Here is a 26,928-nt window from a genome sequence, read left to right on the forward strand (position 1 = left end):
TGGAGGGTTGGTCACAATAAGGCAAGACTGGAACCAAACTATAGCTGAACAATGGGCTACTTTCAAAGAAGTGGTGATTTGAATGCAGTTAAGGAAAATACCCTCATTAATTAGGACAATACAACTCAGTTTCCCAGGTGATAATGAATATAGAAATTGAGTTAAAGAAGAAAGTGTGCTTACAACACAGATAGTAAATGCAGTTGAGGACTTTGCTGAATTCAGAAGGTTCGTAAGATGTGAAAAAGCAAATACAAGAAGGAAAGAGGGATTGCGAAGAAATACTGACAGTTAACATAAAAGGAAATTTTAAAGTCTTCTATAAATACATCAATAATGAAGAATTCCAAATGGCATAGCACAACCTAGGGACCAAAAACAAGATTTACACTTGGAAATAAGAGACTTCGTTGAGGCACTAAATTAAAACTTTGTATCTGTCTTTACATATCATGCTATGGTGACAGAAGAGCAAAGTCAGTCACAAGAAGGGTTTAAAACTGATAAGGTGGTGGTATTGGATAAGCCTTTGGTACTTAAAGCTGATAAAGAAACAGAACAAGTGAGATGCATCCAAGGATAGTGAAGGAAGCGAGTGGAAATTGCAGAGACACTGGCAATTATCTTTCAATCTTCTCTATATTCAAGGGTGATGCCATATGATTGGAAGATCACAAACATACTTCTTTGTTGAGAAAAGGTTGGAAAAAAAAAATCAGCATAGCAATCATAAGCCAGTCAGTTTAACTTTCCTAGTGGGGAAATTTCTGGAAACAATTATTTAGAATAGAATTAATAGACACATGGAAAAATGCAGGTTGATTCAGAACAACCAGCATGGACTGGTAAAATCATGTCTGACTATATAAAATTATAAAAATCCAGCAAATCAGTAACAGAGTTGATGAGTTGAAGGTTATTGACATGAACTTAGTAAAAAATGGTATGTGATACAGTGCCAACAGATTTTAGAGAAAAGTATAGAGATTGACTAAAAGGGACAGTAGCACCATGGATACAAAATTGGCCGAAGGATAGGAAACAGAGTATTGGTTAATGGGTATATTTTTGGTTGGAATGTTTGTAGTAGTTTAGCTACATCACTAGTTGGAGTCTTTTCCTGATTATATATAAACGATCAGGATCCTGGGATGTAAAAGACAATTTAAAATTTTGCTGATGGCAGAAAACTTGGGAGAATTATAAATTAAGAGTAGCACAGTACAGAACTTCAAAAGACATTGACACATTGACAGAGTGGGCATGTAGGTGGCAAATGAAGTTCAATGGGGGGGTGGGGTGGTGGTGAGAAAGTGAGAGGTAATGCACCTTAGTATAAAGAACCTGAAGACACAGTATAAAATTATGGGTATTGCTTTAAAGGGCGGATAGGAGCGCAGGGACCAGGGTGTTAATTTAAAAAGTATTTTTTTTGCTTCATAAATCGGGCACAAGGAAAAGGAAGAAGGAGGTTATGATAAATTTATTTAGGACACTAGTTAAAACTCAGCTGAAGTATTGCACAGTTTTGGGTGCCACAATACAGAAAAGACACGAATGCATTGGAGTGACCGCAATAGAGGTTTAGCGAATGGTTCCTGGAGAATTCAGAAAGGAGAAATCTAAGACATGTGATAGAAGTTGTCAAAATCATGAGGGGTCTGGACAGGTCAGCTCTGAAGAAGAGTCATCTAGACTCGAAATGTTAGCTTGTTTTCACTCTCTGTCCAAGCATGACCCACAGTGATCGCCACCATTTTTTGTTCGCAGAGGTCTGGACAGAATGGAAATGGAGACACTATTCCTACTCAAACTGATCAAGAACAAGAGGACACTCAGTGCTAAAGAGTTCTGCAAATACGTAGTGAAAAAAAGCTTTTTTTATATACACAGCAGCAAGTTGCTTGGATCCAGATGGAGCCAGATTCAACTGAAGCATTCGAGAAGGCATTGGACTATTATTTAAATAGAAGTGCAGGTTTCAAGGGAAAAGGAAGGAGATTGGGACCAAATTAAAATGCTCAGGGTGCCAGTGCTGACATTATGGTCTAATGGCCTCTTTCTGCACTAACAATTCTGTGACCCTGTGCACCATCCAAGCTACTGACTATGGCCACAGAAAGATGTTTTAAAAAAAAACATTTTAACCTGTTAGTGAATCGGACTCCGTTCTTCTGGATATCTATGGTGTTAAATTTCTTATTGTTACGAAGAGCCTTTTCCTCCTTGCAAGTGACACGGAAATAATAACCCAACTGAGCATTCGACTCCAGTTTCACAGTCTTGCCAGCTTCAAGACCTGCATATAAATCAAGTAGACAATTTGGAAAAAAACTTTTCACAGATACTTAATTACAAAATATTCAATCTTTTTACCTTCCTACACCTATTTGCTCCCACAAACATTTTTCCTCAACAATGCACAGTTTTTAACTCTCACTCACATTACTAATAAATTTTCAAAATAATTGCACATGGGAAGTGGATGCTGCTTGCAAGGCCAGCATTTACCACACACCCTTAACTTCCCAGTGGGCAATTAAGAATTAACCACATTACCATCTAATCTCATCAAGCAGAGTCAGTCAGCATGGTATGAAACGGAAATCATGTCTGAATAATTTATTAGAAACTTTCAAGCAAGTGTCAAGAGTGGATAGAGGGGAACCAGATATGTTATCTTTAAGAGTTCCAGAAGGAGTTCAAGGAGGCACCTCACTAAGGGTCAAGCCATAAAATAAGAGCCCATGATTTTGGAAGTAATACACTGCTGTGGATAGAGAATTGGCTATTATGCAAGAAACTGAATGAGGGGCTCTTTTTCAGGTTAGCAACCTGAAACCGATAGGCATTCCAGAGGAATCAGCACTCAGACCACAAGTGTTTACAAGATATGTTAATGACTTAGAGGAAGGAAGTGAATGTACTGTAGTCAAATTTGCAGACAAAAGTAAGTGGAAAGGCAAATTGCGGGGGAAATACAGTTTAGAGAGAGATGTTAAGTTAATGGAAAGACGGCAAATGGAATATAATGTGGGAAAATGTAAAATTGTTCATTTTGGAAGGGAGAACAAAAACAGCAGTATTATCTAAATGGAGAAAAATGGCAACAAAAGGACTTGGGATACTTGTGGATGGAACAGAGCTAAGTAGAACACAGATGCAACAGGTATTTCAGATGTGTTGGAGTATACGAGTAGGAGCTCTTAATTCAACTGTGCAAGATGAAGGCGAGACCATATCTGGAGTACTGAGAGCAATTTTGATTGTTTTAGTGAAGGGAAGATTTCATTTCACTGGGCACAGTTGAAACACTGTTCACTAGGATGATCCTTGGCATGGATGGATTGTTTTAAGAGCAAAGGTAAAAGAGATTGGGACCCTAGTCACTGAAGCTTAAAAGAACGCAATTTCTTTGAAACATAGAGGCTTGCCAAGGTAAATGCTGAGAGGATGCTTCACCTTATGGGAGAATTCATGACCAGAGGGTGTTGTCTCAGCATATAAGGGCACCAATTTAAGATGAGAAGAAATTTTTTTTATCAAACGGTTGAATGTCCTTCGATCTCCTTGCTCTGGAACCATATTTAAGCTTGGGTTTCTTGATCAGTCAGGGAATCAAGGGTTACAGGGAATATGCAGAAAGTAGACATGAGGAATGTCAAATCAGCCATGTTCGTGTTGAATGGTGGAACAGGCTTGAGGGGCTGAACAGCCTACTCCCATCCCTATTTCTTATTGTCTATGGGTCTGGAGTCACATGCAGGGCAGCCCAAGTAAGGCTGACAGATTTCCTTCCCTAAAGGACATTAGTGAATCAGATGCTTTTTTCTGACAAACAACAGTGGTTTTACGGTCCTGTTTCTGGATGCTTTTAATCCCAGATTTTTACTTTTATTCAAATTCCACCATCTGCCATGGCAGGATTCGAAATCTAGATCTCCGAAACCTAGATCTCCAAAACCTTACATGGGTCTCTGAATTAACAGTCTAGTAATAATCACCAGCTAACAGTACAAGTTTATCTCAAATCTATTTCATACCTAGCTCCCTTGCAGCTTGGTTGAGTGTTGACTGCATATCTTTCTCCAAATTATCCATCTTCTCTCTGAGTTCAGTTAGATTTGGGTCAAACGATGGCTTCACTAGGAACTCATGGTTTTCCACCTGTCAAATCAAGTCATTGCTTTAAGGCTGAGATAGCTACATCAACTCTCTATTTTTTGCAAAAAGAAAATCACACAACTGATGGAAGTTCAAACATGGCCTTTCCTTTTTATTCTAAATGGACATGGAAAGGAAATCAAAAATTGAACAGAGAGGGACTGAAGTCATTATTTGTAAAGCAAGGAAAGGGATGTATACATTACATAAAGCTTTCTATAACCTGAAAGCGCCCAGAGTGCTTAATCGTCAACAAAGTTCTTCTGTTGGGAATCAGAAACACATTGACAAATCATTTGACAGCGATTTAGTTTTCTGTATTTTACTGAATCCATCATTAAACAGTCACTTCTCTGCCAGTAAAGGCAGCACCAACCATAAACGTCATAGTGTGATTTTACGAAAGGCGAATTTTAGACTCCTTGGCATGTATTTTTCTCCAGCAACATTTATTTTCTGAGCCATGCCCCCGTTGAAAGTCCTTTTGCATCTGAAAAGCAACTACTCGGCTCTCAACATAACTGTGTCTTGGCCCATAAAAGACAGAGAAAGAATATTTCCCTTATACTACAGCATCACCATTGCAAATGCTGAAATCATCAACCCTGCTCAAAAAATGGATGCACATTCTAAAACAGAGCCCAATAGTCTACCTGGAGCAAGTACTTTCCTAACCAATTTGTTTTTCTCTGTTCAAAATGCTCTTTTGTTTTTAACACAACCTTGGGAATGACCCTCAGATGCTGGGTTAACTCAAAGTAATTCCTAGTCAAATACCAAGTTCAACTTGAGCCCCTTATGATACACTACATACAGCTTCTCTGCTGGTCCAGGTATACAGCCATCGACACTATAACCAAACAAATTAGATTACTATGAATATCCTAAAGTTGTGTTATTACCAGATATAGTGAAAAACTAAAAATCAAGCTCTTCTCACTAATTGATTATTTCTAAGGAATATATATAGTCTCTCAAAATTTCATCCTTTAGGACTTCCAAGAAATTAAATTGGGGGCCAAGTAGACTAATCTGCAAAATGAAATCGAATTACTTATTCATTTGTCAGCAGTAACTAGAACCGGAAATTATCAAGAGGTGATAAATCTAAACTTCTCCCTTTCTTTAGCTCACAAAATCTCTCACTTGGTTGCCAAACCCAATTCAAATTTGAAAGAATCTCAAATGTCTCAATATAATCACTTACTTGGTTCAGGTCTAATGTCGTCTCAATCAATTCCTGAAACTTGCCAAAATCAGAGATAAGGTCAGTCAATGGGGAGATAAACACATCTTTCAATAACATCTTGTGTACACCTGTGAAAATAATTAGCGTTCATCACATTAGACAAGCTTAGTCTATCCCATTTGCAGGTCTGAGGGCAAGATTGTCTCTAAAATTTCCCTAGATGACCTTCCAACCACATCCCTGCTTGCACCAACATGCTTACAATGACAGGCGACTAATGAGTGTGCTGGGCGAGTTACAGCTCAGCCAACTGTCCTCACCACAAGTGAAGTGCTTTGGCTGCTTCTCATCCCATATCAATTTTGGAGCTGATGGGATAAGTTCAGGTATGACAAGTCGCCTTGCTCAGGCAACGACTGGGAAGGTAGAAGAGCCTGCCGCAGAAGCTCCTAATACACATCCAGTTGTCCTCTAATGAGGCTTCGTTATCGACAGCATTTGAAATTAAAGATGCAAGTTTACACTTCATTTTGCTGCAAATCACAATAAAAATGTTTCATGGATGTCAAAAAAAAATAATCCAACACTTTTCAGAAAAATGTGTCAAATGTGAGGGAACTTTGATGTTATTTCTTACCTTCATATCTATCCAACACCTGCACCATATTTGGGAGGTGAATGACAGCCTGATAAATCCGATAGCAGTCCTGTAGAGTTGCTGCCTGACGCTGGAACTTCTTCGCCAGACGGTTAAGGTCAGGAAAGCGCCGAAGCAAATCCTCCTGTAAGTTCTGCCGTAACTCAGTGTCATCCACAAAAGCTTCCACCAGGTTCAATCTTTACAAGGCAACAAGAATTCTTTAAACGTTTACTTTTAACAAAACTCTAAACTGCTGAACAACATTGTGGTCTCAATTTAAAGCTCAAAACGGAGGGAAAAATAGGACACAAAGCTGTAGAATGGAGCACAAATGAGTCTCACCAAAGAGAGATGACAGGCAGAACCACCGTCTAAGTCTGTTCAATTCCTTATTTAAATTTCTTCTGTGCAGAAAATCACAAAGGCCAGATTTCAAATCTGGAAGGGCAGGCAGGATTGGGAAAAGAAAGATTTTTTTTTGGCTCATATCACACAGTTACCTTGCTTCAATTTACATAAAATTAATGTATTTGATTTATTTGGCCACAGCAAAAACAAAGCAACAGCCTGGTATCATGGTGGTTTCAATTTGATTTCTAGCCTAGCAAATCAGAGGGGCCAAAATAGGAGGAAATCAGACAAAGAGGTAAAAATGATCCAAAACATAGTCCTTATTTATCTCTATCTTTGGAGTTTCCCGATCAGAACAGAAGAACCAATGCAAATATACATTATAATGAAGAGGACCACTTTGCATAACTATAAGTGACAACTATAACTTAAATATTAGAAAAAAATTCTACTACTCCAGCAGGTTACATTCACTGATCAGAATTCTTCCGTTCTGCTGTCTTCAAATGTGCAGATACATCAGTCCTGAACAATACTCTGCCATCCTCTGGCCATGTTAGCATATTACAGGCACATTTTCCCTCTTCCCTCCCTTTTAAAAAGGTAATTATCTTTTAACTGTACCTTGTCCTTTACAACGATTACCCTACAATCTGAACACTGGCCTCATTTTCCTAATTTGAACATTCAGACAACTAATCAGAGAATGAAGATATGTACACAATGCACTTAGAGTCAGAGATGTACAGCATGGAAACAGACCCTTCGGTCCAACCTGTCCATGCTGACCAGATGTTCCAACCCAATCTAGTCACACCTGCCAGCACCCGGCACATATCCCTCCAAATCCTCCTTATTCATATACACATCCAAATGCCTCTTAAATGGTACAATTGTACCAGCCTCCACCACTTCCTCTGGCAGCTCATACCATACACGTAGCACCCTCTGCGTGAAAAAGTTGCCCCTTAGGTTTCTTTTCTATCTTTCCCCTCTCACCTAAACCTATGCCCTCTACTTCTGGACTCCCCGACCCCAGGGAAAAGACTTTGTCTATTTATCCTATCCATGCCCCGCGTAATTTTGTAAACCTCTATAAGGTCACCCCTCAGCATCCGACACTCCAGGGAAAACAGCCCCAGCCTCTCCCTGTGCTTCAAATCTCCAACCCTGGCAACATCCTTGTAAATCTTTTCTGACCCCTTTCAAATTTCACAATATCTTTTCGACAGGAAGGAGACCAGAACTGCACGCAATATTCCAACGGTGGCCTAACCAATGTCGTGTACAGCCACAACTTGACCTCCCAACTCCTGTACTCTATACTCTGACCAATAAAGGAAAGCATACCAAACGCCTTCTTCACTATCCTATCTACCTGCGACTCCACTTTCAAGGAGCTATGAACCTGCACTCCAAGGCCTCTTTGTTCAGCAACACTCCCTAGAGCCTGACCATTAAGTGTATAAGTACTGCTAAGATTTGCTTTCCTAAAATGTAGCACCTCGCATTTATCTGAATTAAACTCCATCTGCCACTTCTCAGCCCATTGGCCCATCTGGTCAAGATCTTGTTGTAATCTGAGGTAACCCTCTTCGCTGTCCACTACACCTCCAATTTTGGTGTCATCTGCAAACTTACTAACTGTACCTCTTATGCTCACATCCAAATCATTTATGTAAATGACAAAAAGTAGAGGACCCAGCACTGATCCTTGTGGCACTCCACTGGTCACAGGCCTCCAGTCTGAAAATCCCTACACCACCACCCTGTGTCTTCTACCTTTGAGCCAGTTCTGTGTCCAAATGAGTAGTTCTCCCTGTATTCCATGAGATCTAACCTTGCTAATCAGTCTCCCATGGGAAATCTTGTTGAATGCCTTACTGAAGTCCATATAGATCACATTCCTGCTCTTCCCTCATCAATTTTCTTTGTTACTTCTTCAAAAAACTCAGTCAAGTTTGTGAGACATGATTTCCCACGCACAAAGCCATGTTGACGATCCCTAATCAGTCCTTGCCTTTCCAAATACATGTACATCCTGTCCCTCAGGATTCCCTCCAACACTGAGGTCAGCCTCACCAGTCTATAGTTCCCTGGCTTGTCTTTACTGCCCTTCTTAAACAGTGGCACCACGTTTGCCAACCTCCAGTCTTCCGGTACCTCACCTGTGACTATCGATGATACAAATCTCTCAGCAAGAGGCCCAGCAATCACTTCTCTAGCTTCCCACAGAGTTCTTGGGTACACCTGATCAGGTCCTGGGGATTTATCCACGTTTATATGCTTCAAGACATCCAGCACTTCCTCCTCTGTAATCTGGACATTTTGCAAGATGTCACTATCTATTTCCCTACAGTCTATACCTTCCATATCCTTTTCCACAGTAAATACTGATGCAAAATATTCATTTAGTATCTCTCCCATTTCCTGTGGCTCCACACAAAGGCCGCCTTGCTGACCTTTGAGGGGCCCTATTCTCTACCTAGTTGTCCTTTTGTCCTTAATAGATTTGTAAAAACCCTTTGGATTCTCCTTAATTCTGTTTGCTAAAGCTATTTCCCCGTTTTAAACGCACACAGATACTTCTACACACACACACAGGCACTCCTATACGCACATACACACACCCACACACATCCTTACAGACACACACATATCCACACTCTCACATGCACCCCCTCACAGACTTAAAGACACTCTGCATTCACTACACACACACACATACACTTTCTCACACTCACAACCCCCAACCCAAACAGACAGACAGACACACACACAGACAGACAAAGACCCACATGCACACATATATTTCGTGGGGTGAATTTGAACTTGCAGGGTTACATTGTACTTTGCTCAAAAACTGCATGCATTCATATAGAACTCTGAGCTCAAAAACTGCATGATAACTCCGTTATCTCACATTTTAGATTCGAATCTACCTAAACATCATGGCATAGACAGAGAACACAGGGGGCCAACACCTTCAACATATTGTCTAGCTATCACCACTGTTAACAGCTAACCAGAGAATGCAACTTTTTTAATAAAAAAAGGTTTTGTGATTTACACATGAAAGAAGTGAAACTATCACTGTATTCTAACAGATGAAAGGCTTAACAGACAATCGATTTTTCAATGTATAATTTCAGTTACATCACACTGTAAATTTTTGCTATAAATTCTACGTTAGGATTGAGCCCTCCACTATCACCTGATGAAGGAGCATCACTCCGAAAGCTAGTGTACTTCCAACTAAACCTGTTGAACTATAACCTAGTGTTGTGCGATTTTTAACTTTATACCTGACATATGCTTCCTTCTTTTCTTAACCAAACCCTCAATTTCTTTAGTCATCCAGCATTCCCTATACCTACTAGCCTTCCCTTTCACCATTACAGGAATATACTTTCTCTGGATTCTTGTTATCTCATTTCTGAAGACTTCCCATTTTCCAGCCGTCCCTTTACCTGTGAACATCTGCCTCCAATCAGCTTTCGAAAGTTCTTGTTTAATAGCATCAAAATTTGCCTTTCTCCAATTTAGAACTTCAACTTTTAGATCTGGTCTATCCTTTTCTATCCTATTTTAAAACAAATAGAATTATGGTCGCTGGCCCCAAAGTGCTCCCCCACTGACACCTCAGTCACCTGCCCTGCCTTATTTCTCACGAGTAGGTCAAGTTTTGCACCTTCGCTAGTAGGTACATCCACATACTAACCAGAAAATTGTCTTCTACACACTTAAATTCCTCTCCATCTAAACCTTTAACACTATGGCGGTCTCAGTTGATGTTTGGAAAGTTAAAATCCCCTATCATAACTACACTATTATTCTTACAGATAGCTGAGATCTCCTTACAAGTTTGTTTCTCAATTTCCCTCAGACTATTTGGGGATCTATAATACAATCCCAATAAGGTGATCATCCCTTTCTTATTTCTCAGTTCCACCCAAATAACTTCCCTCGATGTATTTCTCTTTCATTTAACTCCCATTTAGAAATCACATTTTTCTGTCATTCTTGCATACAAACGTTTTTTTTCCCCATTCAGGAATGACTGTCAATGACTGGGCCAGCATTCATTATCAATACCTAATTACCCTTGAGGTGGGGGTAGTGAGATGCTTTTTTGAACCGCTGCAGTCCATTTGGTTTAGGTACAGCCATGGTGGGTTGTTAGGAAAGGAGTCCCATTTCGTCCAGGGACAGTGATATATTTTCAAGTCAGGATGGGGAGTGACCAGAAGACCATAAGAAGCAAACACAAGTAGGTTCTTTCCTGCATTTTCCCCATAATCCTTGATTCCCCTCCTGATCAAGAATCTATTTATCTCAGCCTTAAACATACACAAGGGCGCTGCCCCACAGCTTTCTGTGGCAGGGAGTTCTAAAACCTTACCACCCTCTGACAGAAGAAATTCCTCCCCATCTCAGTCTTAAATTGTCACCCTTTTATTCCGAGACCTTGCTCGCTGGTCCCAGACTCTCCCATGAGGAGAAATATCTTTAAAACATTTAGCCCGTCAAGCTCTTTAAGAATCCAATCTGTTTCAATTAGATCTCATTCTTCTAAACTCGAGTGAATACAGCCCAACCTATTTAGCCTTTACTCAAGGCAATCCCTACATACAGGGATTATCCCTGAACTGACTCCAATGAAATGATCATTCCTTAAATAGAGAGACCAAAACTGCTCTCAGTATATCAGATGTAGTCTTACCAACACTTTGTGAAGTTGCACTAAGACTTCCCTACTCTTCTTTCAAGGGCATTGAAGTAGAAGTGTCAATATTCCATTAGCTTTACTAATTACCCCTTGCACCTGTCTGCTAGCTTTGTGTTTTATCCACAACAACACCCAAGATTCTTTGTTCTGCACCTTTTTTTTCCCCATTTAAATACTGTTCTTTGGCTCTCTCTTCCCAAATGAACTTATAATTTGCCCACATTATACCTCATTTGCCAACTTCTTCATCCACTTACTTAACCTATCAATATCTCTCAGTAAACTGTTTGCATCCCTCTTACAACTTCCACCTATAATTGTGCCAGCTGTCAAATTAGCTACAGTACACTTGCTTCCTTCCTTCAAGTCATTAACATACATCGTAAACCATGTGGTACCAACACTGTCCCATGTGGAACCCCACTAGATACAGGTTGCCAACCTAAAAAAGAAGCATTAACCCCCCCCAGCTGTTTTTTTCCTGCCCATGATACGCCCACATAAAATAGATATCAGGGTTTCTTGCAACTGGACTTTATGAGAAACCAAATCTTAAAATGTGATTGCAAGAGACTTCAGGCTATTAAATCCCTTTGCTTCCTACTGAGAATGCTCAGAAATCACTGCAACAATTATACCAATGCTTCTCCACCATGTTTCCTGTAAAGAAATTTCAACGGCCAAGCAAAGAACTGTTCTCTGACCTTTTGCTCAACAGCTTTGCTTTTCTGGATAAAATGGAGTGTATTCCAAACCAGGTGGACAACAATCCCTCTCCTTTAAGAAGCTGTTGGAATTTAAACAACGCCATAAAACAATTTAAACTGCGGCCAGCAGAGAGCAGCAGTGCCTTTATTTTTCAAACTTTACAACCCTCCATTTTGAAAAGTATCTCGTCTTCAACTAAGAACAATGAACTGCATCTCTATAACAAATTTACCTTCACTGTAGAAAAATGGCTCAAGATATTTTATACAATCTTGTGGAAAAATGGATGCCATTTAAAAAAAAAGAGTTGCCTGGTATAATGTGTAAAATCGATAATCCAGAGATACACATTAAATGATTAAGGAGGCATTAACTTTCATACAGTTTTGAAGGCAGCAGCTTTATTGAATAATTAAGTCAGGGCACTCCTGAGTGGGAATTGTATTTAGTGAATAACTGGGAAAAGGTTGGCAGTGTTCACATTGTCTAGTTAAGCATTATTTTCATTGGATTGCAACTAGCTTTAAAAGTATTGTTCCTGCATATAATTTTAAAAGTTGCTTGTATCCTTATCATAAAAGTTGAAGAAGAGCCTATAAACATTTCAGTCACTAGTGAACCTTTGTCTTTTGAGATTATATTTTAAGCCAAACCAATTATATATCATAAGGGCTCTTATGGCACAGTATCCAACTCTCAGCTAGACATCTGAGCTCGTCCTACCTGTTCTAGAGATGTGACATAACATATGCAAACAGACCAAGGATACAGTAGTCAAGGTTGTGGTGGTGTAGTGGTAATATCACCAAACTAGTGATCCCGTACCTAAAGGCTAATGTTCCACCATGCAAGAAATGAAACTTGCATTCAAGAGGGCTCTTATTATATTGTCCTACTTAACACAAGGCATAAGCTTGGTCCTCACACAGATTATTCCAAAAATGGATACACGCAGCAAAATAATATAATGGCGAAAAGGTCATAAAAGTAGTCATTGTTTGTGCTTATATCATCTAATATTAAGAGAGAATGCAGGGGAGCAAACAAATTAAATCATATTGCATGCAGCATCTGCGTCATTATGTTACGAGCTGACTCTGAGAGAAACCATTTACAAGATATCTCTTGTCACGTTACGTTTCTTTAATCATCTTCAAGAAAATAATGACAAATTATTTATTTATAAGTGATGAATAATTTATTATTACACCTATCTTGAAGATGCAGTGGAAAATGTTTTGTCATCACAATCTAGTGCCATTTTGAGGTATAAAAAGGATAAAAAGAAATTGCTTAAAAAAGCGAAATCATCATCTTCAAGTTGGGGTCTCAAACACAGATACAAGGCTTCTGCAAGGTCTTTACGAGGTGTTCTGGTCCTCAAGGAAACCTGCTCTATGAACAGCATCAATGACGCTGCAGCTCTGGCTCTGCTGCCAACCCACCTCACCAACACGCCAAACAGTCCAGCAACCTACAAGATTGACAAATAGCCTCTTTATTGCAAGATGCTGCCCAAAACCTGGCCTCTCAGACTTCTGATAAGGACCTCCCTCCAGTGAAAAAGTGAAAACCCTCATTCAACAAGTAACATCAAAAACCAATATGCTTTTCAAAACGCTAACAAGTATCTCTGAACCTCAGTAAGAAATGAGAGATACTTAATCTTGGGGTCCAATTTTGAAGGTTCACCTGGCCTCACATCCTCCTACCGCCCCCAAACAAATAAGATGCAAACAACTTCGCGAAACGTAAAAACCATTTGCAAAAGGAAAGTTTCACAAAATTTGAATATGTTCTCTTGAACCTATACTAGTAAAATACAGCTAAATGAGAGTGTTCCAACACATGCAGGCCCTTACAATGACAAGGAGAAAGTAAGGACTGCAGATGCTGGAGAACAGAGTCAAAATATGTGAGCTGGAAAAACACAGCAGGTCAGGCAGAATCCAAGGAGCAGCACCCTAATGTTTCAGGCATAAGCCCTTTATCAGGAATTTTTTTTTTGGAGGGAGGGCTGAGAGATAAATAGGACAGGGGTGGGGCTGGGGGTATTGGTTATGAGGAAGGAGAAATAGTTACTGTTGCAGGTGGGGACCATGATGTTTCAGAGGACATATCCGGGACACACAATACAAACAACCCCACCACCTGTGGCCAACCACCTCAACTCCCCCTCTCACTCCACTTAGGACATGAAAGTCCTGGGCCTCCGCCACTGCCAAATCCTAGCCACTCAACGCTTAGAGGAAGAACACCTCACTTCCACCTGGGGACCCTCCAACCACACAGCATCAATGTTGATTTCACCAGTTTCCTCAACACCTCTCCCCCCACCTTATCCCAGATCCAACCCTCTAATTCGGCACCGCCCTCTAGAACGTCTCCCACCTGTCCATCTTCATTCCCACCTGTCCACTCCACCCTATCACCATCACCCCCCACCCGCATCCACCTACAAGCTACCCCCCACCATTTATCTCTCAGCTCTCTTGGGCCCTCAACCCCAACATTCCTGATGAAGGGCTTATGCCCGAAACGTCGACTGTCCTGTTCCTCAGATGCTGCCTGACCTGCTGTGTTTTCCCAGTGTCACACTTTCTGACTTACAATTGCAAATCAAAAACAGGTCTGGATGGAATGAGTTTCAAAATTCAAGTTTACAGAAAACCAGAAAATAAACAACATCCTTAGTAAAAAGATACTAAGTCCTTTCCTCATGAAACCTTTGGGTAAGTACGGCACCATGAAACATAAAACCTGGGGAAAGATTGAAGTGATAGTGATTACGGCGTGGGGAGGATGCAGGTGGGAGAGAAGGCATGCCAGGAGGCCAACACAAAATGGCTGCCTATTGATCAGTAATGGCAAAAACACAAATGGAATACAATTTGCAATGAGGTGTGCCAAAATTCGCATTGCATCTACATGGCCAGTTGCTGAAATTATGAATTAACAGCAGCCCTGAAGGGCATGTCAGCTCAAAAATAGTTACTGTTTAACCATGTTAACCATGGAATATGAGAAAAGCTTCCACATCTAAAGATCTCATTTGTCTGAACCACTAAGTAAAATCCAAATCTTGTGATTATTTCCGATTCTACTTAAAGGTAGGATGATTCCTGGCCTTTCTGCATAGGGGTGGAGGAACTTAACTTGGCATTGACCAGAAGTTATCAGTATGAATCAGAATGGCACAAGAGGGTATGAAAATTAGCTTCTGCCTATAAGGCTAAGTGAGGGTAAAATTGACAATAAAAGAAGCAACAAATGACTATAAGACATCTCATGGCCTTTCGAAAGATATGATGGACAGAAAGATAAACCATGCTTGCTAAAATACAAGAATTAACAGGTTCAAGATAAGATGGTAAAATGAAGGTCAGGTATTTAGTTCACTAAATAGAGTATTTGTAGTTCTGACCACTCAGGGTTGCATCGAGGTAGAACTTTTTGAAGCTGTGCAATCGAGTGAAGTACTAGTAGTTACACGCACATCATTAACAGTGATGATGAGAAAAGCAGGAACTAAGTTGTGATAATGAGTCAAACATTGCCGGTTTGAACTGTGTCTACTTGGTTTGAAGCATGTTTACTTCAATCCCAGGAGCTTCCGGAATAAGGTGGGTGAACTTGCAGCATGAGTTAGTACCTGTGATTTCTGTGTCGTGGCCATTTCTAAGGATGTTGTTTATTTTTTGGTTTTCTGTAAACTTGAATTTTGAGATTCATTGTGGGTAGAGAGCAGGGAAAGGAATGGTTATTCCAGGTTTCGGGATTTAGATATTTCAGTAAGTACAGAGAAAATGGTAAACCAGGGATTGGTATAGCACTGTTGGTCAAGGACTGTATTACAGTTGAGGACTCATCCACGGAGGTAACATGGGCTGAGATTAGGAACAGGAAAGGAGAGGTTTCTGTGGGCCTCCAAGAGATCAGAGAATCAGATAGCAAAGATAATCCTCGAAAGGAGCGAGAGTGCAGAGTAGTTGTCATGGGGGAATTGAACTTTCCAAATATTGATTGGGAATACTATAGATGGGTCGTTTTTTGTCTAACATGTGCAGGAGTGTTTCCTGACACAATATGTAGACAGGCCAACAAGGGGAGAGCCCACATTAGATTTGATGCTGGGTAACGAACCCGGCCAGGTGTTAGATTTGGAGTTAGGTGAGCACTTTGGTGATCGTGACCACAATTCGGTTAAGTTTACTTTAGATCAGATTACTTTACAGTGTGGAAACAGGCCCTTCGGCCCAACAAGTTCATACCGACCCGCCGAAGCGCAAACCACCCATACCCCTACATTTACCCCTTACCCAACACTACGGACAATTTAGCATGGCCAATTCACCTGACCTGCACATCTTTGGACTGTGGGAGGAAACCGGAGCACCCGTAGGAAACCCACGCAGACACTCGGAGAATGGGCAAACTCCACACAGTCAGTCGCCTGAGGCGGGAATTGAACCCGGGTCTATGGAATGGAAAGGAATAGGTATAGGTATATAGAGCAAGGCAAGAGTTATAGCTGGGGGAAGGATGCAATTAGGCAAGATTTAGGATGCATAGGATGGGGAAGGAAACTGCAGGGGATGGGCACAATTGAAATGTGGAGCTTATTCAAGGATCTACTGTGGATCCTTGATAAGGATGTACTGGTTAGGCAGGGAGGGGGTTGTTGAGCGCGGGAGCTGTGGTTTACTAAGGAAGTTGAATATCTTGTCAAGAGGAAAAAGGTGGCTTATGTTAGGATGAGACGTGATGGCTCACTTAAGGTGCTTGAGAGTTACAAGTTAGCCAGAAAAGACCTAGAGAGAGAGCTAAGAAGAGCCAGGAGGGGACATGAGAATTTGTTAGCGGATAAGATAAAGGAAAACCCTAAGGCTTTCTATAGGTATATCAGGAATAAAATAATGACTAGAGCAAGATTAGGGCCAATCAAACATAGCAGTGGGAAGTTGTGCGTGGGGTCAGAGGAGATGGGCAATGTGCTAAATGAATACTTTTCGTCAGTATCCACACTTGAAAAGGACAATGTGGTCAAGGAGAATACGAGTTACAGGCTACTAGACTAGATGGGATTAAAGAGGTTGTGTCTGCAATTCTGAAAAGTATAAAAATAGATAAGTCCCCCGGGCCGGATGAGATTTATCCTAGAATTCTCGGCAAAGCCAGACAGGAGATTGCCGAGCCTTTGGCTTTGATCTTTAGGAGAAAGTGAGGACTGCAGATGCTGGAGATCAGAGCTGAAGAATCGACATTTCCTGAAGAAGGGCTTATGCCCGAAACGTCGATTCTCCTGCTCCTTTGATGCTGCCTGACCTGCTGCGCTTTTCCAGCAACACATTTTTCAGCTTTGATCTTTATGTCATCATTGTCTATAGGCATAGTGCCAGAAGACTGTAGGATAACAAATGTTGTTCCCTTGTTCAAGAAGGGCAGTAGAGACAACCCTGGAAATTATAGACCAGTGAGTGTTACTTTGGTTGTGGGTAAAGTGTGGGAAAGGGTTACAAGAGACAGGATTTATAATCATCTAGAGAGGAATAAATTGGTTAAGGATTGTCAACACAGTTTTGTGAAGGGTAAGTCGTGCCTCACAAACCTTAGTGAGTTCTTTCAGAAGGTGACCAAACAGGTGGATGAGGGTAAAGCGGCTGATGTGGTGTACATGGATTTCAGCAAGGCGTCTGATAAGGTTCCCCACAGTAGGCTATTGCACAAATCACGGAGGCAGGAGATTGAAGGTGATTTAGCATTTTGGATCAGAAATTGGCTAAGCTGAAAGATGACAGAGGGTGGTCGTTGATGGGAAATATTCATCCTGTAGTTCAGTAACTAGTGGGATACCGCAAGGATCTGTTTTGGGTCTACTGTTGTTTGCCACTTTTATAAATGACCTGGATGAGGACATAGAAGGATGGGTCAGTAAATTTGCAGATGACACTAAGGTTAGCAGAATTGTGGACAGTGACAAAGGATGTTGCAGGTTACAGAGAGACATAGATAAGCTGCAGAGCTGGGCTGAGAGGTGGCAAATGGAGTTTAATACAGAAAAGAGTGAGGTGATTCACTTTGGAAGGAACAACAGGAATACAGAGTACTGGGCTAACGGTAAGATTCTTGGTAGTGCAGATCACCAGAGAGATTTCACTGTCCAAGTACATAGATCCTTGAAAGTGGCCACCCAGGTTGATAGGGTTGTTAAGAAGGCATACGGTGTGTGTTAGCTTTTCTCAGTAGAGGGACTGAGTTTCAGGACCAAGAGACCATGCTGCAGCTGTATAAAACTCTGGTCGGCCGCATTTGGAGTATTGCATACAGTTCTGGTCACCGCCTTACAGGAAGAATGTTGAAGTTTTCGAAAGGGTTCAGAGGAGATTTACTAGGATGTTGCCTGGTATGGACTGCATGTCTTACGAGGAAAGGCTGAGAGACTTGAGGCTGTTTTCGTTAGAGAGGATGTTGAGAGGTGACTTAATTGAGACATAAGATAATCAGAGGGTTAGATAGTGAAGCCGTTTTCCTCGGATGGTGATGGCTAGCACAAGGGGACATAGCTTTAAATTAAGGGGTGACAGATACAGGACAGACATCAGAGGTAGTTTCTTTACTCAGTAGTAGAGTTGCCAACTTTAAGGGCATTTAAATGGTCATTGGATGGGCATATGGACGAGAATGGAATAGTGTAGGTTAGGCGGGCTTCAGATTGATTTCACAGGTCAGCACAATCGAAGACCGAAGGGCTTATACTGCATTGTAATGTTCTATGTTCTATCACATGAAGCACACCTATTTGCTTTAAGTATTTCATCTTCCATTCTCCAACTTCACCTGATTTGAAACCCCTTCATTTTAAAGTTCTCACCCTCACGGTCAAATTTCCTCATGACATTGACTTCCCTACCTCCAACATCGTTCAGTCATGTTCTTCAGATCTCTGCATTTCTCCATTTTTGACCTCCGCTACATGTCTTCATTCGTTTTCCCCAACAGTTGCAGCCAAGCTTTCAGCTATTTAGGTCTCATACTCTTGAAATTTTCTATTCAACCTCTGGTCTCCTTTAAGATGTTACATGATCAAGCTTTCAGACACATTCTGAAGACCACTTCTTTTGCTCAGTTTTTGTCCGATTGTGCTTCTGTAAAGCATGGGATACTTCAGTAACATGAAAATGCTAAGCCAACCTAAGTGGGTGTTGCTGTAAAAAAAAGTCAGGCTCAGTGCTAACAAACAGCCAAACTCAATTTCCTTACTACAACCAATGTAAGGCCACAATTTTAAAAGGAAGTGGCCAAATCTTTGCAGTTACTGGTTTTCATATACAGAAGTCAAAAATAGATCTTGGCTGCAATGGTTAGGCTCCTTCAGAGTTAGGTTGTTTCCAAAATATCATCACTGTTAGATCCCAGTGTTTAGAAGAACCCAACAGAGTACTTGGATAAGACTGCAAAGGAAAATTTAAGAACTATTTGCTCACCAACTAATTGTTATCCCACTACAAACCCACCGAAACTGCCCAACCCTTCACTCGAATTGCAGCACCTGAAACCTGTCTGAACTGGTGTGAATGGGAGTGCCTATTTAAGTTAGACTCATACAGCCCTAACGCAATGTGCCTTCTATATAATGATTACAAGAACCTTCTTGGTGCTGATTAATTAACTCAGAAATGCTTTCCAGTCAAAATAGAGATAAAAGTTGATACTAATCATACTAACAATCACATAGAACCTCTCCACCATGAGAAACAAAACTGTCAGAGCTTCTCCAAATCTTCACATGACTGCTTATTTGTTTCCTTCTGAAGTGTTTTAAAAGAATTATTTTAACTTCCTCTTTGGAAAAACAACAACAATACATGGAGAAAACAGGAACAGACACACAAATAGCAAGAGCAGATCAGTATGTCTTCCAAATAGGAAACTGGACCAGTTGCTGGAAAACAGAATCAGAAAAAAAACAATCCCTGATCTGTGCTAAATTAATAATCCTCCACGTTAGGCAATAGTTGCACCCTTTCAAGTGGTCTAAGCAATCTGAGAAGGTGGGGGGAGACAGGCAGAATTAGATAAGTTCTTACTTACAAGTCTGTAATTTATTTTTACAGATAAACCACTCATGCAGTAGATGCACGCCAAACCATCGATTAAAGTTCAGGGTGTAAATGGGACTGGATTAATCTGGGTATCGTCGACTGAATCTCTCAATACTCTGCCATCTCTAATGTCAGGGTAGGTGGTGTTACATGTCAGTGTTAGAATTAAGCTCCAGATTTCACAAAGCAGGTGACACTCATGAAATCTGTATTGCAAGTGGGTTCTATCTGCCAAAATAATTCAGCTGAGAGCATTAGTGCAAGCATTTAAAGATCCTTTGCTCAATCCTGGTTTCAATAGAATAAGCAAAACATTTCTATTTGTGTTTCATTTAGAAGCTCTGCATGAGTATAATGATTAGCACCCTTGCTTGAAATGCAGAAGACCAGGTTCAACTCGAAGGGGCTCTTGTGATGCATTGGTAGCTTACCACCTCTGAGCCAGGAGGCCTGGGTTCAGGTCCCATTTACTCCCGGTATGTAATATCACCTCTAAATTGGTTGCCAGAAAATATCCAGGTTCGCAGGGGATGGAATGTCTTATTTCTCCCTTCAACTAAATTTTAATTTATTCCCCTCCTTGCCCATCCCTTTGTTATGCCTGATGTACAGTGTTTGTACTTCAATAATTTAGAGACACGGGGTGGTTTGTTGGCAGCCTAATAAAAACAGCCAGCCTCCGATTAGTTAATTTGGTAGTTCGGTTTATTAAGAATCATTGAATGATTCAGCGTGGAGACATACCATTTGGTCCAATTCATCCAGGCTGACCAGATATCCAAAATTAATCTAATCCCATTTGCCAGCATTGGACCCATATCCCTTGAAACCTTTCCAGATGCCTTTTAAATAATGTAATTGAACCAGCCTCCACCACTTCCACTGGCAGCTCATTCTATCTTCAACGAAACAAGGTCCTTGAAGGTGCAAGGTCTCTTGGTTCAACAACACTCCCCAAGAACCTACCATTAAGTATTTTTCAACAAGTTCGGTTCCTCATCCATTTCCTTATGTCCTTGGACAAGAAACAGTGTCCATTGGCACACTGAGCTTTTCATGACAGGTGAGCACCACCATGGGGTAAGATTCATTATTAGGCCCCATCAATCATATTTTGATTTATTACACTCCTAGTGGGCTGTAACTGGTTTGTTTTGGTTAATTTGTTCTGTTTAAAAAAAGAGGAAGACTTGGATTTTGGAAAGTCAAAGGGAGAAACTGATACTTGTGCTAAACTACAGATTTATAATTAAACTTTGTAAATCTCTTGAATCCTTTGCTGCCTAATTCAATACATTGGAATCACTTATTAAACAGTGATCTGATATTAATACTGGTACAAATCCTTTCAGCAAGATTTCTGTGCAGTCACTAGATGCTTTTTCCCTTCTGCCATTATCTCTCATAGACACTTAAATCAAACAACAAATTAAACCCACTCTGACTCACTGTACCGCAACCAAATGAGACCCCTAAACTCAATGCCCAATCATTCACTGTCTGGCAATGCCCACCCACAGACCAAGTATCCAGATTGCTTTGCCTCTCTAAGTATCTTGATGCTTGTCCTACACAACACTACTGTTTTCCCCACTTCTACTTTTTTAAAAGAATAAAGCACTGAACCGATAATCCCTGGAGCCCTTTAAACCAAGACTCGAAGAGCAGAATTAAAATGTATTAAACCAAAACTGACCTCCAGACGTCTCCTCAATAATCAACAAACACATTAAAATGAAACTAAATCATGTCTTCCCCTCTTGAACAAATTATGAAATCAACTTAAAGTCATACATTGCTTTTAGCAGAAGGAAAACAAGATTGCACAGTAAGTTCAACTAAAAAGGACATACACATAAAATCTTGAGTACATGACTAATGCACAATTAAAACAAATTTTAAAAATCCAACAGGTTTATTTGAAGGGACTAGCTTTCAAGCACTGCTTCTTCATCAGGTGATTATGTTGCAGGATCATAAGACTATATGCTCCTGCTCCACAACCAACTGAAGAAGCAGCAGCACTTCGAAAGCTAATGCCTCCAAATAAACCTGTGGGGGCTATAATCAAATGTTGTGCGATTTCTAACTTTGCCTACCTCAGTGCAACACTGGCTCCTCCAAGTCATAACTAAAACAACTAAACTTAGTCTAAAAGACATGATTTGGAGATGCCGGTGTTGGACTGGGGTGTACAAAATTAAAAATCACACAACACCAGGTTATAGTCCAACAGGTTTAGTTGGAAGTACACTAGCTTTCAGAGCGACACTCCTTCATCAGGTGATAGTGGAGGGCTCAATCCTAACGCAGAATTTATAGCAAAAATTTACAGTGTGATGTAACTGAAATTATACATTGAAAAATCGATTGTCTGTTAAGCCTTTCATCTGTTAGAATACAGTGATAGTTTCACTTCTTTCTTAAATCACAAAACCATTTTTTATTAAAAAAGTTGCATTCTCGGGTTAGCTGTTAACAGTGGTGATAGCTAGACAATATGCTGAAGGTGTTGGCCCCCTGTGTTCTCTGTCTGTGCCATGATGTTTAGATAGATTCAAATCTAAAAAGTGAGATAATGGAGTTTTACATAAATTCATGCAGTTTTTGAGCTCAGAGTGCTATATGAATGCATGCAGTTTTTGAGCAAAGTACAATATAACGCTGCAAGTACAAATTCACCCCACAAAATATATGTGTGCATGACAGACAAAGACCCACATGCACACAAATATTTTGTGGGGTGAATTTGTACTTTCAGGATTACATTGTACTTTCCTCAAAAACTGCATGCATTCATATAGGACTCTGAGCTCAAAAACTGCATGAATTTATGTAAAACTCCGTTATCTCACTTTTTAGATTCAAATCAATCTAAACATAATGGCATAGACAGAGAACACAGGGGAAAGTGAGGACTACAGATGCTGGAGATCAGCACTGAAAATGTGTTGCTGGAAAAGCACAGGTTAGGCAGCATCCAAGAAGCAGGAGAATCGATGCTTCGGGCATGAGCCCTTCTTCAGGAATGAGGAGAGTGTGCTAAGCAGGCTAAGATAAATACTGAGTTCGAGGGTTGGGACTGAGACAAGGTGGGGGGAGGCGAAATGAGGAAACTGGAGAAATCAGAGTTCATCCCTTGTGGTTGTCGGGTTCCTCGGCGGAAGATGAGGCGCTCTTCCTCCAGCTGTCGTGTTGCTATGGTCTGACGATGGAGGAGTCCAAGGATGGAGGAGTGCATGTCCTTGGTGGAGTGGGAGGGGGAGTTGAAGTGTCGAGCCACGGGGTGGTTGGGTTGGTTGGTCTGGGTGTCCCAGAGGTGTTCTCTGAAATGTTCTGCAAGTAGGGGCCTGTCTCCCCAATATAGAGGAGGCCACATTGGGTGCAGCAGATGCAGTAAATGATGTGTGTGGAGGTGAATTTGTGGTGGATATGGAAGGATCACTTGGGGCCTTGGAAGGAAGTAAGGGGGGAGGTGTGGGCGCAAATTTTGCATTTCTTGCGGTTGCAGGGGAAGGTGCCGGGAGTGGAGGTTGGGTTGGTGGGGATTGTGGACCTGACAAGGGAGTCATGGAGGGAGTGGTCTTTTTGGAACGCTGATAGGGGAGAGGAGGGAAATATATCCCTGGTGGTGGGGTCAGTTTGGAGGTGGCGGAAATGACGACGGATGTATGGAGGTTGGTAGGGTAGTAGGTGAGGACCAGTGGGGTTCTGTCCTGGTGGCGATTGGAGAGGCGGGGCTCAAGGACGGAGGAGCGGGAAGTGGAGGAGATGAGGTGGAGAGCATCGTCGATCACGTCTGGGGGGATATTGCGATCTTTGAAGAAGGAGGCCATCTGGGTTGTTCGGTATTGGAACTGGTCCTCCTGGGAGCAGATGCGGCGGAGACAAAGGAATTGTGAATATGGGATGGCATTTTTACAGGGGCAGGGTGGGAGGTGGAGTAGTCTAGGTAGCTGTGGGAGTCGGTCGGTTTATAGTAAATGTCCGTGTTGATTCGGTCGCCCGAGATAGAAATGGAGAGGTTTAGAAAGGGGAGGGAGGAGTCTAAGACGGTCCAGGTAAATTTGAGGTCGGGGTGGAAGGTGTTGGTAAAGTGGATGAACTGTTCCTGCGGTGGCAGGGGAAAGTGCCAGGATGGGAGGGTGGGTTCCATGGTGAAGATAAGGCGTTGGGGACCAGGGAAGCGAAAATCATGGAGGAGGTGGAGGGCGTGGGTGGTGTCCCGAACGTAGGTGGGGAGTTCTTGGACTAAGGGGGACAGGACCGTGTCGAGGTATGCAGAGATGAGTTCGGTGGGGCAGGAGCAGGCTGAGACAATGAGAGAACACAGGGGGCCAACACTTTCAACATATTGTCTAGCTATCACCATTGTTAACAGCTAACCCGAGAATGCAACTTTTTAAAAAAAGGTTTCGTGATTTACACATGAAAGAAGTGAAACTATCACTATATTCTAACAGGATGAAAGGCTTAACAGACAATCGATTTTTCAATGTATAATTTCAGTTACATCACACTGTAAATTTTTGCTATAAATTCTGCATTAGGATTGAGCCCTCCACTATCACCTGATGAAGGAGCGTCGCTCCGAAAGCTAGTGTGCTTCCAATTAAACCTGTTGGACTATAACCTGGTGTTGTGATTTTTAACTTAGTCTAAAAGAAGCCATCTTTTACATGGGTTGGGACTGACTGCTGGAATGGGGGGATGGCAGGAGTGAACCAAAGAGTCAGGCTTAGTCAGTTAGTGAGGTGCAGTGTGAATCTGGAGCAATAAAGGTAGAGGAAGCTGATCAGTATGAAGTTATAGTAACTGCTACTCAACTCGCTCAGAAGAATGTGTCAAAATCTGCAAAGTAAAGGCTTTGAATGCAATGCCTGTTGTGAAACACCATGGATGTTTTACCATATCAAAAAGTTCCAAACAATTGCAAGTTGGTGGTGTTGATTATATACAAGACTCAATTACAAACTAGTTGCAATTTTCAGTATTGCTGAAATCCACTTTTAGGTTTGTTTCCTATGGGCAAGAATGTTTATCGTCCATAACCCACAACATACTGTTTTAAAATTAGAAATATGTTCCTTTAAGGCCTTAAAGTCTCAGGTGTAAATACAGCATTATTCAGTTTAGTTGTATTTTATTCAGAAAAATAATGATTTGGTCAACTGCACGTTAAATACCACAAGAGCAGTTCAGGAGCAGCCAAAGCTTAAATTATCCAACACCATGAGTGTCATATGTGTAATATAGTCATTCTCTGAACTATCTTCAAAATACTCACCCTCACAATCCTGTTACTGTGCCTTCATTAAATTACATTTGCTTCAATTCATTTTCAAAATAACAAAATTAAAAGAACAATCTCATATTCCCATACTTCTTTAACATCTACGATGCCTAATTGAAATGAATGTGCACCTATAAAAAGGATACCACATGCTCATCCATCTCAATCATTCCTATTTTGGAAGTACAGGGGGTTAACTCCTGACACAAAGGTATCAAGTAGCCTAAACATTGCAAGACTTGAACTAAAGATCTAATAGTGGTTATAAGTTAACAGAAAAGGAGATGGTCCAACATTACATTCCATAGCTCAGTTTTTTTCTGCATTATTAAATGTTGTTAATAGAAAACTGCCCTAAATGAGAATTTTGATGTTGAATTGATTTTACTGACAATAGTCTGAATATAGTTTTCACCAAATCATTACTTCAGCGTACATAATGGATATTATAATACATATAAATATTATAAAGTCAGAAGGTTACAGCCCAACAGGTTTATCTGAAATCACAAGCTTTTAGAGTGCTGCTCCTTAGTCAGGTGAAGCTTGGTCAAAGAGGTAGGTTTGAAGAAAAGACTTACAACAAGATAGAGGGGTTGAGAGGAGTGTGGAGGGTATTCCAGAGCTTGAGACTCAAGCCATTAACGATCCAGCCACCAATGCCAGAATAATTAAAATCAGGGATGCTCAAGAGGCCAGAATTAGAGAAGCACAGACTCCAGAGGATTGTGGGGTTGGAGGAGATTTACAGAATTGCAAGAGGTGGTGACATGGATGGATTTAAAACCAAGAATGAGAACTTTGAAAATCAAGATTTGCTCAACTAGGAGAAATGCAAATAAGTTAACAGAGGAGATAGATGAACAGGTCATAGCATAAGTAGGTACAAAAGCAGGAGAGGCTTCGATCATCTTAGAGTTAGAGGGTAGAATGTGGGATACTAACCAGGAGACCATTGGAATTGTTAAATCTAGAGGTAACCAACATATGAGTGAAGTAAACCACCATGGAAGTCGCAAGCAAGTATAGGAGAGATCATCTCCTGTGGCACAATGATGACAGCAGATAGCTTGCATACAAAGATCACAGGTAGACAATCTCTTTGGTAGGTGGTACGATCATTGGTAACTGGGGAGGCCAATTCTTGATATGCAGGCTCTTGAGCTATTTTGGAATGGGAAAACGATAGCTTGAAGGGACTCTAGTAAAAGCAGGCTTCTTCCACTGTCCAGTGATGTTAATAAAGATCAATGTAATTGGACTCAATGCATAAGTGGACAGGAAAATCAGCCTAGCTTCCTGCTTCTCATCCTTTGTCAGTGACCACCTTGGCAAAAGGCACTAATATTGACAGCCAAGAGGAACAAGCTCAATAGTGATGCCCAACTCCCTTATATCACTGTCAAATGAGATTCACCACTGGGCTGTGGCAAAAAAAAATGCTCATTTGGGCAACGCATTATAGAACAGTTGCAACTTGTAGAACTGGAGACATTTTCTTTCAAATAAAATGGCTTACCTCTCCTCAATCCTATTCTTGTCCATCAGTGGTTGTTTGATCCACTGATTGACGAGACGCTGTCCCTGAGGGGTCTTACATTTGTTCAGTAAACCAGCCAATGACTGTGTATTACTGGGATCTTCTGATGCACCCTAAAACAAAGAGTATTTTAAGTCATATCCATCATACTCATTTTATTTTGTAGCACTTACTCACCATGATATTACATTTATAACAACTAAAGAATATTC

At 41.0% G+C, this 26,928-nt stretch overlaps 1 protein-coding gene across 1 annotated transcript in view; it reads right to left on the minus strand.

Annotated features, from left to right (window-relative positions):
• Positions 1 to 26,928, minus strand: part of msh2 (mutS homolog 2 (E. coli)) — a 93,255-nt gene that overhangs the window by 54,193 nt on the left and 12,134 nt on the right. The window contains exons 6-10 of the mRNA XM_043696762.1: positions 26,696 to 26,829; positions 5,991 to 6,190; positions 5,372 to 5,481; positions 4,044 to 4,167; positions 2,149 to 2,299 (exon numbers count right to left, since the gene is read on the minus strand). Of these exons, the coding sequence (XP_043552697.1) occupies positions 2,149 to 2,299; positions 4,044 to 4,167; positions 5,372 to 5,481; positions 5,991 to 6,190; positions 26,696 to 26,829 (719 nt within the window). The remainder of the gene's footprint in view (positions 1 to 2,148; positions 2,300 to 4,043; positions 4,168 to 5,371; positions 5,482 to 5,990; positions 6,191 to 26,695; positions 26,830 to 26,928) is intronic.

The sequence above is a fragment of the Chiloscyllium plagiosum genome, chromosome 9, assembly GCF_004010195.1.
Source record: "Chiloscyllium plagiosum isolate BGI_BamShark_2017 chromosome 9, ASM401019v2, whole genome shotgun sequence".
NCBI classification, from domain to species: Eukaryota; Metazoa; Chordata; class Chondrichthyes; order Orectolobiformes; family Hemiscylliidae; genus Chiloscyllium; species Chiloscyllium plagiosum.